Source organism: Ranitomeya variabilis, chromosome 6 (assembly GCF_051348905.1).
Source record: "Ranitomeya variabilis isolate aRanVar5 chromosome 6, aRanVar5.hap1, whole genome shotgun sequence".
In the NCBI taxonomy this organism is placed as follows: domain Eukaryota; kingdom Metazoa; phylum Chordata; class Amphibia; order Anura; family Dendrobatidae; genus Ranitomeya; species Ranitomeya variabilis.
The window spans coordinates 391,407,076-391,423,618 of record NC_135237.1 but is presented as its reverse complement, the minus strand read 5'-3'; the positions used below and the strand labels follow the sequence as shown (position 1 = coordinate 391,423,618).

Below are 16,543 nucleotides of genomic sequence, written 5' to 3'. Positions count from 1 at the left end.
GAGCTAATTTTCCATTCAAAAAGTAAAATGGCGCTCTTTCCCTTCCGAGCCTTGCCGTGCACCCAAACAGTGGTTTACCCCCACATGTGAGGTATCGGTGTACTCAGGAGAAATTGCCCAACAAATTTTAGTATCCATTTTATCCTGATGCCCATGTAAAAATGAAAAAAATTGAGGCTAAAATAAAATTTTTGTGAAAAAAAAGTACTTTTTCATTCTTATGGATCAATTTGTGAAGCACCTTGGGGTTCAAAGTGCTCAATATGCATCTAGATAAGTTCCTTGGGTGGTCTAGTTTCCAAAATGGGGTCACATGTGGGGGAGTTCTAATGTTTAGGCACACAGGGGCTCTCCAAACGCGACATGGTGTCCGCTAAAGATTGGAGCTAATTTTTCATTCAAAAAGTCAAATGGCGCTCCTTCTCTTCCGAGCCTTGCCGTGCGCCCAAACAGTGGTTTACCCCCACATGTGAGGTATTGGTGTACTCAGGAGAAATTGCCCAACAAATTTTAGTATCCATTTTATCCTGATGCCCATGTAAAAATGAATAAAATTGAGGCTAAAATAAAATTTTTGTGAAAAAAAAGTACTTTTTCATTCTTATGGATCAATTTGTGAAGCACCGTGAGGTTCAAAGTGCTCAATATGCATCTAGATAAGTTCCTTGGGTGGTCTAGTTTCCAAAATAGGGTCACATGTGGTGGAGCTCCAATGTTTAGGCACACAGGGGCTCTCCAAACGCGACATGGTGTCTGCTAAAGATTGGAGCAAATTTTTCATTAAAAAAGTCAAATGGCGCTCCTTCTCTTCCGAGCCTTGCCATGCGCCGAAACAGTGGTTTACCCCCACATGTGAGGTATCGGTGTACTCAGGAGAAATTGCCCAACAAATTTTAGTATCCATTTTATCCTGATGCCCATGTAAAAATGAAAAAAATTGAGGCTAAAATAAAATTTTTGTGAAAAAAAGTACTTTTTCATTCTTATGGATCAATTTGTGAAGCACCTTGGGGTTTAAAGTGCTCAATATGCATCTAGATAAGTTCCTTGGGTGGTCTAGTTTCCAAAATGGGGTCACATGTGGGGGAGCTCCAATGTTTAGGCACACAGGGGCTCTCCAAACGCGACATGGTGTCCGCTAAAGATTGGAGCTAATTTTCCATTCAAAAAGTGAAATGGCGCTCCTTCCCTTCCAAGCCTTGCCGTGCGCCCAAACAGTGGTTTACCCCCACATGTGAGGTATCGGTGTACTCAGGAGAATTTGCCCAACAAATTTTAGCATCCATTTTATCCTGATGCCCATGTAAAAATGAAAAAAATTGAGGCTAAAATAAAATTTTTGTGAAAAAAAAGTACTTTTTCATTCTTATGGATCAATTTGTGAAGCACCTTGGGGTTCAAAGTGCTCAATATGCATCTAGATAAGTTCCTTGGGTGGTCTAATTTCCAAAATGGGGTCACATGTGGGGGAGCTCCAATGTTTAGGCACACAGGGGCTCTCCAAACGCGACATGGTGTCCGCTAAAGATTGGAGCTAATTTTTCATTCAAAAAGTCAAATGGCGCTCCTTCTCTTCCGAGCCTTGCCGTGCACCCAAACAGTGGTTTACCCCCACATGTGAGGTATCGGTGTACTCAGGAGAAATTGCCCAACAAATGTTAGTATCCATTTTATCCTGATGCCCATGTAAAAATGAAAATATTGTGGCTAAAATAAAATTTTTGTGAAAAAAAAGTACTTTTTCATTCTTATGGATCAATTTGTGAAGCACCTTGGGGTTTAAAGTGCTCAATATGCATCTAGATAAGTTCCTTGGGTGGTCTAGTTTCCAAAATGGGGTCACATGTGGGGGAGCTCCAATGTTTAGGCACACAGGGGCTCTCCAAATGCGACATGGTGTCCGCTAAAGATTAGAGCTAATTTTTCATTCAAAAAGTGAAATGGCGCTCCTTCCCTTCCGAGCCCTGCCGTGCCCCCAAACAGTGGTTCCCCCCCACATATGAGGATTCAGCGTACTCAGGACAAATTGGCCAACAACTTTTGGGTTCCAGTTTCTCCTTTTACCCTTGGGAAAATATAAAAAATGTTGCTAAAAGATCATTTTTGTGACTAAAAAGTCAAATGTTCATTTTTTCCTTCCATGTTGCTTCTGCTGCTGTGAAACACCTGAAGGGTTAATAAACTACTTGAATGTGGTTTTGAGCACCTTGAGGGGTGCAGTTTTTAGAATGGTGTCACTTTTGGGTATTTTCAGCCATATAGAACCCTCAAAGTGACTTCAAATGTGAGGTGGTCCCTAAAAAAATGGTTCTGTAAATTTTGTTGTAAAAATGAGAAATCGTTGGCCAAATTTTAACCCTTATAACTTCCTAGCAAAAAAAAATTTTGTTTCCAAAGTTGTGCTGATGTAAAGTAGACATGTGGGAAATGTTATTTATTAACTATTTTGTGTCACATATCTCTGGTTTAACAGAATAAAAATTCAAAATGTGAAAATTGCAAAATTTTCAAAATTTTTGCCAAATTTCCATTTTTTTCACAAATAAACGCAAAAATTATCGACCTAAATTTACCACTATCATGAAGCCCAATATGTCACGAAAAAACAATCTCAGAACCGCTAGGATCCGTTGAAGCGTTCCTGAGTTATTACCTCATAAAGGGACACTGGTCAGAATTGGAAAAAACGGCAAGGTCATTAAGGCCAAAATAGGTTGGGTCATGAAGGGGTTAAATAAAGAGTAAAATGATTTTTTTTTAGAACGAACAAAAATACAAAGCTTAATAAAAAAAAGCTTTTTGTTACATAAAACAACCTCCAGGTATAAGAAAAATACATATTATCGTTATTATGTCATGTATGTCACCATTATTTCTAGAGTGCCTTTCATTACCGCCAAAGTACATTATAGATGACAGGAGGCAAGTCCTTCTCTTAAATAAGTTCAGCTATGAAGAAAACAATGCTAAAATCTAATGGCAGAAAGGGGCTATTCTTAAAACAATGCTAGCTTATATAAATGTAGAGATGATCGATACTTTTGCTAGGTTTGACACATTTTTGAAAAAAAAATAAAAATTTGTGGAAAATAATTTTTCCAAGAATTCCAGGTACTCCAGTTACCCTGAAAATATATAAATATGTGTCTATCTCTCTAACCCCCTCTAGTATCCAAGCCTTTCAATATCTTTAATTCAAATGCAGACTTAGTAATGTCAAACTGACCCAACCCAGCAATAGCCAACAACTCATTTAATAACATAGTGCACTGACAAACTTTCCATACTTTTAAAGAAAAGCCCAAAAACTTTCCCTCTTAGTTATTTGTGATTGGACTGAGTGTTCTGTGCAGAACAGTGGCTCAGACGGTGTTAGAGGTGACATCATCCTGCATTATGCAATGACTGAAATGAGTGATGTGCCATACATTCCATAAGACACTCGGCATTCTTCCCACTAATATGCTTAAAGGGAATATGAGAGCTGGCTTTTGCTACTTCATCTGATAGCAGCATGATGTAGGCAAGACAAAGCTGAATCCAAAGATGTATCACTTTGATTACAGTGTGCAGCCATTCTGACACAATCAGATCTTTTAGATTTAGAATGATGCAGAGCTGAGAAAGCTAATCCCACCCACACTAGGCTCTCCTTATACAAGTCCATAGACAGTGAGGTGCTTAGTCACCAGGAGTGGTCTGGTAATGTTTGTCTCTTAGTGATAAATCCTTCACATTATGTAAACAAAAGCAGACACTTTGACAAGTGACACATCCCTGAATAATGTGTTTCAGGATTTATCTGCTGCTATATTCAGATTACATAGCAAAATCCTGCTGACAAATTACCTGTAGAAATAGCAAAAAAATGCCAATTGCGGCCTTCACTTGGTAGTATTTCCTGCATGGATGGTGCCTTTGCTACTGCCAGCTAGCTGACAATGTTGTCAACTCAAATTAATCAACCCTTGCCAAAAAGGACATGATAAGAAATGCTAGTTAGGTGTAGATACATGTGCTTAAAGAAAAATGTGGCTGCAGGTGTCACACTCGGACATGGGTAAGTACAGTGGACGACATCATATAAATAAGACAGGATGGAAAAAGGAGAGGAAGGGAGCGTGGGATGGGACACCTCCTGACACCAACCTGTGCTTGTGCCTAAGCTTCCCTAATGCCCTATGTGGGTCCTTCCCCCTGTCGCCATCACATGCCTAGTCCCTGACTGTCACTTCTATATACCCTGGCTTGTGCATTGGCCAGTAAGGATATTAGCCTTGCCACTGCAGATGGTAACATACAGGGGAAAATACAAACAGGGGACAGACAAAAAGGAAACTACTCAGCTTAGGCTCTGCTTCTAAGCTTCACAGCATCAGAGTAAATGGCACCAGGACAGCGTTAGTCCCACAGCAGCAATACCACTGTCACAGGTGAGCTCCACACACCAAGCTGGTCTGCTTAGAGCAAAAGCTCTATAACCAATCAGCAGATTGATCATGTGACTATTTAAAGGGAGGTGGGAATGGTTACCAACTAACATCAGATCACCTGCCTAAAAGAGAGAGACTGACATTAACTCTTGCTGGACCAAATTACATTTCAGCAGACCCAAAGCTGTCACGAATCCCATAATGATTCATGACATCAGGCTTGCAGTATAAATGTGGCATATATGGATATTAAATTGCACTAGTAAAACAGGTGTGCAAAATCAGGCATGCAGTTAATTGTCTATATTTTTTTTTCATTATTTCAACAAAATTCAATCCCTTTCCAGAACATAACAAAAAGTAAATGCTGGATAGGTACATGTAACATGACCAAAAATCCAGCACGTGCAAGAGGGTGCTGTATTTGTTTGTTGTGGGGGATGTAAAAATGTATTAGTAAGGCTACGTTCACACTAGCGTTGTGCACCGCTGCGTCGGCAACGCAACGCACAACGCACGCAAAAACGCATCAAAACGCACGCAAAAACGCTGCGTTTTGCGACGCATGCGTCGGTTTTTGCCGAAAATCGGACGCAAGAAAAATGCAACTTGTTGCGTTTTCTTGGTCCGACGCTTGCGGCAAAAAAGACGCATGTGTCGCACAACGCAACAAAAAAAACGCATGCGTCCCCCATGTTAAGTATAGGGGTGCATGACGCATGCGTCGCCGACGCAAACCCGACGCACATTAGCTTAACGCTAATGTGAACGTAGCCTAAAACAGGTATGTGAAAAAAGTTTACAACACATGCTCACTTTATGAGTTAACCCAGTTGCGGTTAAATGTCGGTATATTAGGGAACTTTTTGGCGTTAAAAGAAAAAACAATTATTCCCCCTTCATGAAAACAAATGTACAAGAAATGCAAAATCTCAGTACATTACCTTGTAAAAATCAAGTACACCATCTGACACTGATTTCAGATAATTTTTCTGTAAAAACAATTGTGCTATTTTGCTTCTGCTGTCTACTGCATTAAAATGAAGAAAATACAAATGTGTAATTGTAATTCAAATGCATCAGGACAGATGCCAGCTATACCAAATTACTAATCAATCACACTTCATTTGGCACTGCTACTAGAACTTCTATCTTTCTCTCTATCTATAAATGGTATCTATGTATTATTGAAAGATTAATATTTATTTATTTTACTTATTTACTCCCCCTTAACAAATCTGTATAAAACCAGTCCCGGAAAAAAACAGCATCGGTGTCATCAGTGTGCCATCCGTAATTTTTCCAGTATGGATAAAGAAAGAATTAAATTACAAAGCTTCTCCTATACTTTGCCATGTTAAACATGTACAGCAAATGGACGACACACGGATGGCACGCGGATTCCATCCGTGAGCTGTACGTATTTTTAACTGACCCATAGACTTGTGTTGGCCCTTCTCATCCGGGTTTCCAGAAAACAAAGCACATGTCGCCTTGTGGTTTGCATGGACAAACAATCATGTAAAAATGAGGACATGTGCACAGCAGTATAGGTTAAAATGGGTATTTGGGAAAAAAATAGAGTGAAAGGGGCCTTATATAATACCCTTTATTCCATCTGCATCGCTGTCCTTATTGGGACTCACAATCTAATTTCCCTATCAGTATGTCTTTGAAGTGTAGGAGGAAACTGGATTACTTTGAGGAAACCAACACAAACACAGAGAGAACATACAAACTCCTTGCAGATGTTGTCCTTGGTGGGATTTGAACCAAGACCCCAGTGCTGCAAAGCAGCAGTTCTAACCACTGAGCCACAGTGCTGTCCTATACTCCTATTTTCTGTGCTGCAGTTATACAACACGCTATTGTCTAGAATATTTTTCCATTGTTTTAGAGCTTTCTTTTCCGAGCTGTGACATCCACTTATTATCCAAAATTCTAACCCTAAAATGGCTGCTGAATTTCATACCTTGGCATTTGTATAAGCTCTGATAATGCCTCCTGATTGGCTACACTATACAATGTGATTGCTGGAAGGCACTATGGGAAAGCTCATGCAGTCACATCTAAGATCATGTAAGCCTTCTATGTCTGACACAATCTCTGCAATGTAGGAATTGAATAGAAAATTGTTTGAAATCACCAGGACCTGAGAATTTCATAAAATTCACCATGAATTCAATTCAAATTACTTATCTCTCTATGAATGTAATCATGATAAGGTCATATCTCAGTGAATAAGTGCTAACGTTATAAATAACGTTATATTAAAGCAGACATTATTTTAGAACTGTTTTATTTATACTATTGAAGTGGCCATATGTTCTGCTAAGCTGATTTTACACTATTATATGTCAAAACAGAATTTACTGATTTTATACTTTTATTCTCAGATTTATAGGCGCTGCTGGCTAGTGTTTAAGAAGGCTTCAAGTAAGGGACCGAGAAGGCTAGAAAAATTTCCAGATGAAAAAGCTGCCTATTTTAGAACATTTCATAAAGTAAGTTTCTATTAAAGTAAAGGTTCATGTTTTTTATGCATAATATATTCTGTAATCAGCTGGAAGCCAATGATCTAAATTCCACTATAATTTACCAAAAATAGATTTCATTTACATCTATCATTTTATATTAAAATATGGTTAAATATTTTTTTTTACAATTTATTGTTCAATTTCATCATTTCAGGCTGTGAAATTAGGGTTTCAGTAAATAACGTGATTCCAGAGATATAGTGAATCTGACTTAGTCTTATATCTATATAGTGTATATAGTTACATGTCTAAGGTACCGTATATTACTCATGTTTATGAGTTGAAGGTAAAGTCACATATTCAATCACAATGTTTTATGTTACAAAGTTTTCTACAAATGTACTGTAGTAATTTTTGTCTAAAAATAATAAAACCTGCAATTCTTAAATGAAATTTACAACTGCTTTCATGGTTTGTTTTTAATCTTGGTACTAGAATGGTCGCTGTTAAGACAGCCTACTACAGTAATTTTCTAAGAGGCCCTTTTATACATATTAAACATGTTCAATCAAAGTTCAATATCTAAGTATTTATTGAACTTTCCGGGCCTATACTGCTGAGAGACACCCGTGACATTTCCTTGTTCCATTTTTGACACGCACAGTCTTGCCATGAGAACGTACATTGATTCATTTCATTCTACCCAGTGCCATTTCATACATTTACCCACATAAATACAAGTAGTGATCCTGCATTTATAACACTGACTCTGATCTGAACTGTTCATGTTGCCATGATAATTTCTCAGTAGTGTAGCTCCAGAGAAGACTTTGGATCTGTGACTTTCATCAATCAGTTTTCCATTGGTTTGGTAGCTTTCATTCAACAAGGTAATGCTATTGTGCATGATAGAAATAATTACAAGGTTTGTCTTGAATCAGATTGTAAAATAATTTATAGGTTTATTTTGGATCTAATTATGTTAAAGGGGTATTCCCATCTCCAAGATCCTATCCCAATATGTAGTAGGTGTAGTAATGGTAATATTAGGAAATACCTTCATTTAGAAATGTACTATAGTTCTTCTGATAAGCTATGTCACTTACCCATCCATGGTTACGACCACTAACAACTAACTGGCACTATATTAGTAGTTGTACCTAACCTATTGTACATACAGTAGGGTAAGCAACATAGCTTATCAGAATAACCATACTACACTTATAATTGGATGTATTTGCCAAGATTATTATTATTATTATTACACATACCAAATATAAATATTTAAATAGGATTTTGTAAATGGGAATACCCTTTTAAACGTAAGATCAGTTTACTTATTTCTGCTGCAAATGTGTTATATTCCGCCCTACTTGTGATCTATATCAGTTTTTGCAGGTGTCTACCGGTGCGCCGTATAAGTGCTACCTAGAATGTGGGACTGGGTTTTTACATTGGGTAATGTGACAAAGCACCACTCCAGACTATGCAACCTGTATGACGATGCTTTATGTTTTTTTATTATTTTCCGCTTCCGGTAAAGTTTTTGCTTGACTGGAAATGTATGTAGTAGTATCGCAAATGCTACATGGCTGACTGATTGGTTGTCCATCTGTTTACAGGTAATATCGCATGTCCATGGCTATCCTAACATAGCTTAGCAAAAAATACAACTTATTTTATAACTTAAAGTTGGAATCTTGATGACTAAGTGCTGCATAATTTTTATTGATATCTTATTAGTTAAATATTATACAAATGTATTATTTATGAACTGAACTGTTGTGTTATGGTTAGTGAATGACTAATGGGTGACCAATCAGTTGCTCATCTATTGCCAGCAGAGATCTTATGTCCATGAAGAGCTTTATAAAGCCCAACAATATAGCATTGTACAGAACTAGGTAAAATATTCATAGTTTATACATACATCTAGTAAACCTGAATGAGCAAATGTTGCATATTTGTAGGCCAGTCTCAATGATGTGTGTGCTGGAGTAAGATGAGCCTAATTCATTGAGAGACGCATGCAACATAATGAATTAGGCACATCTCACAACTGGCCTGTGCTTCTCTGGAAATGTGACTCAAGTCAGGGGCTAAAGTACATGTCTGGTGTAAGTTACACCACTAATGTGGCGTAACTTCTGACTAATTAGTCAGGTGGGCTTCACTTCGTCTCATCCAGCCCAAGCTTTTCCCATTTTGTCAGAGCTTGATGGGACAAATGGCAAAAGCATTGTGTGCCAGAATTCTGGCACAAACATTTTGATGAATTAGGCCCACAATGTGTTCAATTGTTCTATATTATAGAATGCACATTTTAGAGGTGTATACTCTCTTTAACCCCTTCATGACCTTGGGATTTTCCATTTTTCCATGTTCGTTTTTCGCTCCCCTCTTCCCACAGCCATAACTTTTTTATTTGAAAAAAAATTCCAAACTTTGCTAAAAAAAAATAATTGCGCCATTTTACGATACTCGTAGCGTCTTCATTTTTCATGATCTGGGGTCGGTTGAGGGCTTATTTTTGCATGCCGAGCTGACGTTTTTAATGATACCATTTCAGTGCAGATATGTTCTTTTGATCACCCGTTATTGCATTTTAATGCAATGTCGCGGCGACCAAAAAAAGTAATTCTGGCGTTTCGAATTTTTTTCTTGCTACGTTATTTAGCGATCAGGTTAATTCTTTTTTTTTTTATAGATCGGGTGATTCTGAATGCAGCAATACCAAATATGTGTAGGTTTGATTTTTTTTTTTTTTTATTTTGATTGGGGCGAAAGGGGGGTGATTTAACCCCTTACTGACCTCGGACGGGATAGTACGTCCGAGGTCAGATCCCCTGCTTTGATGCAGGGCTCCGTGGTGAGCCCGCATCAAAGCCGGGACATGTCAGCTGTTTTGAACAGCGGACATGTGCTCGCAATAGCTATTAACTAGTTAAATGCCGCTGTCAAACGCAGACAGCGGCATTTAACTACCGCATCCGGCCGGGCGGCCGGATATGAGCGCATCGCCGACCCCCGTCACATGATCAGAGGTTGACGATGGTTCTCCATTGTAATCATAGAGGTCCTTGAGATGTCTATGGTTACTGATCCCCGGCAGCTGTGAGCGCCACCCTGTGGTCGGCGCTCACAGCACACCTGATTTTCTACTACATAGCAGCGAACAGCAGATCGCTGCTATGTAGCAGAGCTGATCATGCTGTGCCTGCTTGCTATTAAAGCATGGCAAAAGTTAAAAAAAAGTAAAAAAAAAATGTGAAAAAAATAAAAAAATATAAATATTTAAATCACCCCCCTTTCGCCCCAATCAAAATAAATCAATTAAAAAAAAATCAAACCTACACATATTTGTATTGCCAGAATCACCTGATCTATCAATAAAAAAAGCATTAATCTGATCGCTAAACGGCGTAACGAGAAAAAAATTCGAAACGCCAGAATTACATTTTTTTGGTTGCCGCGACATTGCATTAAAATGCAATAACGGGCAATCAAAAGAACATATCTGAACCAAAATGCTATCATTAAAAACGCCAGCTCGGCACGCAAAAAATAAGCCCTCAACCGACCCCTGATCATGAAAAATGGAGACTCTACGAGTATCGGAAAATGGCGCATTTTTTTTTTTTTTTTTTTTTTTTTTTTTAGCAAAGTTTGGAATTTTTTTCCACCACTTAGGTAAAAAATAACCTAGACATGTTAGGTGTCTATGAACTCGTACTGACCTGGATAGTTTTAGCATTTAGTGAACCTAGCAAAAAAGCCAAACAAAAAACAAGTGTGGGACTGCACTTATTTTGCAATTTCACTGCATTTGGAATTTTTTTCCCGTTTTCTAGTTCACGACATGGTAAAACCAATGATGTCGTTCAAAAGTACAACTCGTCCCGCAAAAAATAAGCCCTCACATGGCCAAATTGACGGAAAAGTAAAAAAGTTATGGCTCTGGGAAAGAGGGGAGCGAAAAACGAACATGGAAAAAGGGAAAATCCCAAGGTCATGAAGGGGTTAAACCACAGGGTGGCGCTCACAGCTGCCGGTGATCAGTAACCAAAGAGGTCTCAAGGACCTCTATGGTTACAATGCAGAAGCATCGCTGACCCCCGAACATGTGACGGGGGTCGGCAATGCGCTCATTTCCGGCCGCCCGGCCGGAAGCACCAGTTATATGCCGCTGTCTGCGTTTGACAGCGGTATTTAACTAGTTAATAGCGGTGGGTGAATCGCAATTTCACCCGCCGCTATTGCGGGCACATGTCAGCTGTTCAAAACAGCTGACATGTCCTGGCTTTGATGCGGGCTCACCGCCGGAGCCCTGCATCAAAGCGCGGTATCTGACCTCGGACGTACTATCCCATCCGAGGTCAGAAAGAGGTTAATCTGTCATTGAGGGGTTGTCTGTTTTGTGTTTGGTTTTGTCCTGTGTTCTGCTGTATACAGTTATTTCTATATATAGTTGAAAAGGTATGTGGTAGCATTACCCATATACTAAATGGATGACTGTCCATGACTGTCGGTTGTCCATCTCTTGATGAATGTCATGTCCTAACTTAGCCTATAAAAAAAAAATAAAAATAAAGATGAGCAAACTTATATGAGTGCAACTGAACTCAACTTGAATTTTACAAAACTTTGCATTCTCCAGAATACTACTGTATATTTTTTTGCAATTTGCTTTGTGCAAATTCAGGAAAATAGCGACTGTAGAGGGCTGGCAAAAAGATAAAAAATCACTTACCTCCCTTCTTACATGTCCCGTCATTTCACAGCCTGTCATCAGGTACTCTGCACCTCTTCTTTTCACCTTTTTTCACCTTCCCTCATTCCCTCTTCTTCAGCTTGTTTTGCTATAGGCCATGGCTTCCAGCATGAGTTAGCCTCTGACATCGCTGTGCGCCATTCTTTCATGCACATGTCATGACATCACAATGTGCATCCCCCAATATATTGACTAGGCCTTGGTTAAAGCATGTTGCAATGTCATGACATCACGAGGGTTTGGCGTGCAGCCATTTCAGAAGCCTACTCATCGTGGAAGCCACAGTACAGAGTGAAACACGCCAAAGAACCTGTCTAAGGCTACAAGAAGAAATGGATGATGGAGGCAGTGGAACAGGTGAGCACTAAAGAGAGTGGTGAGAAGAATATTAATTGTTATTTCTACTTAATATGTTTATTATGCTCTGTGGTCTGTAGAGATGCCAAAGCATAATAAGTAACATTCAATTCTCAACGATTAACTTTGATTCAATTTGATGATTTGCCAAATTTAGATATCCATTTTGAGATGTAAAGATAAAGGTAAGGTATACTCGTGTGCTGATCCCTGATGTTTATTCATAGCTCTGCCATAGGGCCCTGATAGTTATTGGTTGGAACAGTCACTAACCCATAACTGCTAGAAGGTTAAGCTTGGTATGGGATGATCTAGGCGGCTTTGCGGAGTGATGGTTTTAAAACTATTTTGGACCCAGTGTTAAAAGAATAGTGTGAGCAACCCTTTAATTTTAATTTTTTTCATTGTGATATGCCTTAGAAACTTGTAGCAGCTTGAGTCACTATGCAATATTTATCTTGGTTCCTATTTTGTATATTTTCTGATAAATAGGTGTCATGAAACTTGTGTGTAAATGTTTATATAAATTTATTACAGATTTTTTACTATTACCCACTGTTTAAATTAGGTTCAAACATTTAATTTTTTCTCTTATAAATAGAAATCACATTATAAAATATGATTTATTATTACTATTTTCTTTATCTATACTTTACTGCAAATGTAGATTTGATGATGATTTATTGGCAATGATTAATAGAAAATAAAAAAACGAAGTAAAAATTAATTTTTACTCTATTGTTTACAATTATTGACAATTTCTTTATTTTTTTTTCCTAGAGGAACTTTTGACAATAATTTCAGTCCTTTTTTAAGTCTCATTACATTTACTATATTGGATTGAGGTTCTTTATTTCTCTGAAAATAATGCATTTTTAATTTTAGGGTCACCTTCCTAATCCTAGACCTTGATAAGCCTTCCAGCAGATGGATATTGTGTAATTCTTTTTGGTATATCATATATTCATAATATTCTTTCAAAGTTGCTATTGGTCTGTTTCTGGATTTACATCAATAAGCATTTTTAATTCAGCTATTTGTTCCAGTGACCTGTCATTATAGGGTTGAATGCTTAATATTAGTGTTTAAATGTGCTCTTACAAAGTGCATTATAAAACTGTTTATATGTCTTGAAAAGTTAACAGGCTATGCAAAACCCATATTACATTTCACATTGATGCACACAACTTTCTCATAAGATCTGTTTACAAGGGCAGATTTCTTATCTAAACAAGTACTGACTGACAATATTACATGTCAATTTGGTTCTAATTTGCTGTCATTATATGGAGCAATCATCACCAGCACTATATGTGACAGATGAATCATTAGAGTGATTGTTTGCATAATGTTTTATCATTAGTGTTGAGCATTCCGATACCGCAAGTATCGGGTATCGGCCGATACTTGCGGGTATCGGAATTCCGATACCGAGATCCGATACTTTTGTGGTATCGGGTATCGGTATCGAAACAACATTAATGTGTAAAATAAAAAATTACAATAAAAAATATTGCTATACTCACCTCTCCGACGCAGCCTGGACCTTACCGAGTGAACCGGCAGCGTTCTTTGCTTAAAATGCGCGCGTTTCCTGCCTCCCGTGACGTCACAGCTTGTGATTGGTTGCATGCCGCCCATGTGGCCGCGACGCGACCAATCACAGCAAGCCGTGACGTAATTTTCAGGTCCTGAATGCGGAATTTGGCATTCAGGACCTGAAATTATGTCACGGCTTGCTGTGATTGGTCGCGTCGCGGTCACATGGGCGGCACGCAACCAATCACAAGCCGTGACGTAATTTTAAAATGCGCGCGTTTCCTGCCTCCCGTGACATCACGGCTTGTGATTGGTCGCGTCGCCCATGTGACCGCGACGCGACCAATCACAAGCCAGAATGTAATTTTAAAATCCTGAATGCCTAGAATTAGGCATTCAGGACCTGAAAATTACGTCACGGCTTGCTGTGATTGGTCGCGTCGCGGCCACATGGGCGGCACGCGACCAATCACAAGCCGTGACATCACGGAAGGAAGTAAACGCGCGCATTTTAAGCAAAGAACGCTGCCAGTTCCCTCGGTAAGGTCCAGGCTGCGTCGGAGAGGTGAGTATAGCAATATTTTTTATTTTAATTCTTTCTTTTACACATTAATATGGATCCCAGGGCCTGAAGGAGAGTTTCCTCTCCTTCAGACCCTGGAAACCATCAGGGATACCGTCCGATACTTGAGTCCCATTGACTTGTATTGGTATCGGGTATCGGTATCGGGTATCGGTATCGGATTAGATCCGATACTTTGCCGGTATCGGCCGATACTTTCCGATACCGATACTTTCAAGTATCGGACGGTATTGCTCAACACTATTTATCATTGAAGCCAAACACAGTGCTATTCACACAGGTTGTAAGCTACTGATAAATGCTGATTTTATTTGCTTAACGAATGGGATTGATCAGTAGGTAGCCATGTTTACATTGTTGAAATAGAATTTTTGTCCACCTGATCATTGGCTTTAGTAAAAGGGCCTTTACTCACAAAACTGGATAGCTGAAGGCCCCCATACACATTAGATTATCAGCCCAACCTGCTGATATTAGTGGGTTCCACCATCAGTCTAATGTGTATGGAAGACCTGGACAACTGATGTTAATCTGGTATGTGCAATTTCGTGCTGTGGGTAGCTGTGTTTCATAAAGCTTTTCTCATAGAGAACACAGAAGAGCTTAGCCAAAATTTTGTGTATTAGAAAATTGGCCTAGATGGGTGTCGACGGAAGCACTGTTCAGTTGACAATCATTTATTGTGTATGGCCAGCTTATGCATTGTTGTTTACAAGTATCTCTGTCTCTCAATTAACCAACAACAGTCATGTCAAGTGTTTAAAATGTTTTTATTGGAACAAAAATTAAAAGGTAAAAAATTTTCAAAACAGTTGACTGTACACTGACTTACAGTAAATATCAGTGTTGCTGCAATTCCACACGTTAGTGTAAATGCTGCAGGAGTCCATATACAGGTGTGCTCAAAAGATTACATACCCCAGCAGAATTTTTGCTTTCTTTGCATTTTTCAGAGAATATGAATGATAACACCAAAACTTTTTCTCCACTCATGATTATTGGTTGGGTGAAGCCATTTATTGTCAAACTACTGTGTTTTCTCTTTTTAAATCATAATTACAACCCAAAACATCGAAATGACCCTGATCAAAAGTTTACATATCCTGGTGATTTTGGCTTGATAACATGCACAGAAGCTAACACAAATGGGTTTGAATGGCTACTAAATGTAACATCCTCACCTGTGACCTGTTTGCTTGTAATCAGTGTGTGTGCATAAAAGCTGAGTGACTTTCTGGGATCCATACAGACTCTTGCATCTTCCATGGGGAAAGCAAAATAATTGTCAATGGATCTATGGGAAAAGGTAGTTAAACTGTAATAAACAGGAATGGGATATAAAAAAAATATCCAAGGAATTGATAATGCCAGTCAGCAGCATTCAAATGGTGATTAACAAATGAAAAATCAGGGGCTCTGTAAAAACAAAACCATGGTCAGGTAGACCAATAAAGATTTTGTCCACAACTGTCAGGAAAAAATTGTTTGGGATGCAAATAAAAACCCACAAAAAACATCAGCTGAAATACTGGACTCTCTGAAAACTAGTAGTATGGCTGTTTGAAGATGCACAATAAGGGGGCACTTGAAGAAAATTGGGCTGCATGGTCGAGTTACCAGAAAAAAGCCATTACTGCATAAATGCCACAAAGTATCTTGCCTACAATATGCAAAACAGCACAGAGACAAGCCTCAAAACTTCTGGAACAAGGTAATTGGAAGTGATGAGACCAAAATTGAACTTTTTGGCCACAACCATAAAGGTTACATTTGGAGAGAGGTCAACAAGGCCTATGATGAAAGGAATACCATTCCTACTGTAAAGCACGGAGGTGGATCGCTGATGTTGTGAGGATGTGTGAGCTACAAAGGCACAGGAAACTTGATCAAAGTTGAATGGAAGATGAATGCAGCATGTTATCAGCAAATGCTGGAAACAAATTTGAACTCATCAGTCCGGAAGCTGCGCATGGGACGTACTTGGACGTTCCAACATGACAATGATCCAAAACACAAGACCAAGTTGACCTGTCATTGGTTACAGCAGAACAAAGTGAAAGTTCTGGAGTGGCCATCTCAGTCTCCTGACCTCAATATCATTGAGCTACTCTGGGGAGATCTCAAGCGCGCAGTTCATGCTAGACTGCTCAGGAATTCACAGACACTGGAGGCTTTTGCCAAGGAGAGTGGGCAGATTTGCCATCTGAGAAAATAAAGAACCTCATCCACAATGACCACAAAAGACTTCAAGCTGTCATTGATGTTAGAGGGCGCATTACACGGTATTAAGAAATGCGGTATTTAAACTTTTGATCAGGGTAATTTGGATGTTTTGGGTTGCAATTATGATTTAAAAAAAGAAAACATGGTAGTTTGACAAAAA

At 38.8% G+C, this 16,543-nt stretch overlaps 1 protein-coding gene across 2 annotated transcripts in view; it reads left to right on the top strand.

The window, feature by feature from the left end:
• Positions 1 to 16,543, top strand: part of DOK6 (docking protein 6) — a 1,023,171-nt gene that overhangs the window by 296,561 nt on the left and 710,067 nt on the right. For both annotated transcript variants that reach the window (XM_077270110.1, XM_077270112.1), the window contains exon 2: positions 6,830 to 6,937. In XM_077270110.1, coding sequence (XP_077126225.1) covers positions 6,830 to 6,937 — 108 coding nt within the window. The remainder of the gene's footprint in view (positions 1 to 6,829; positions 6,938 to 16,543) is intronic.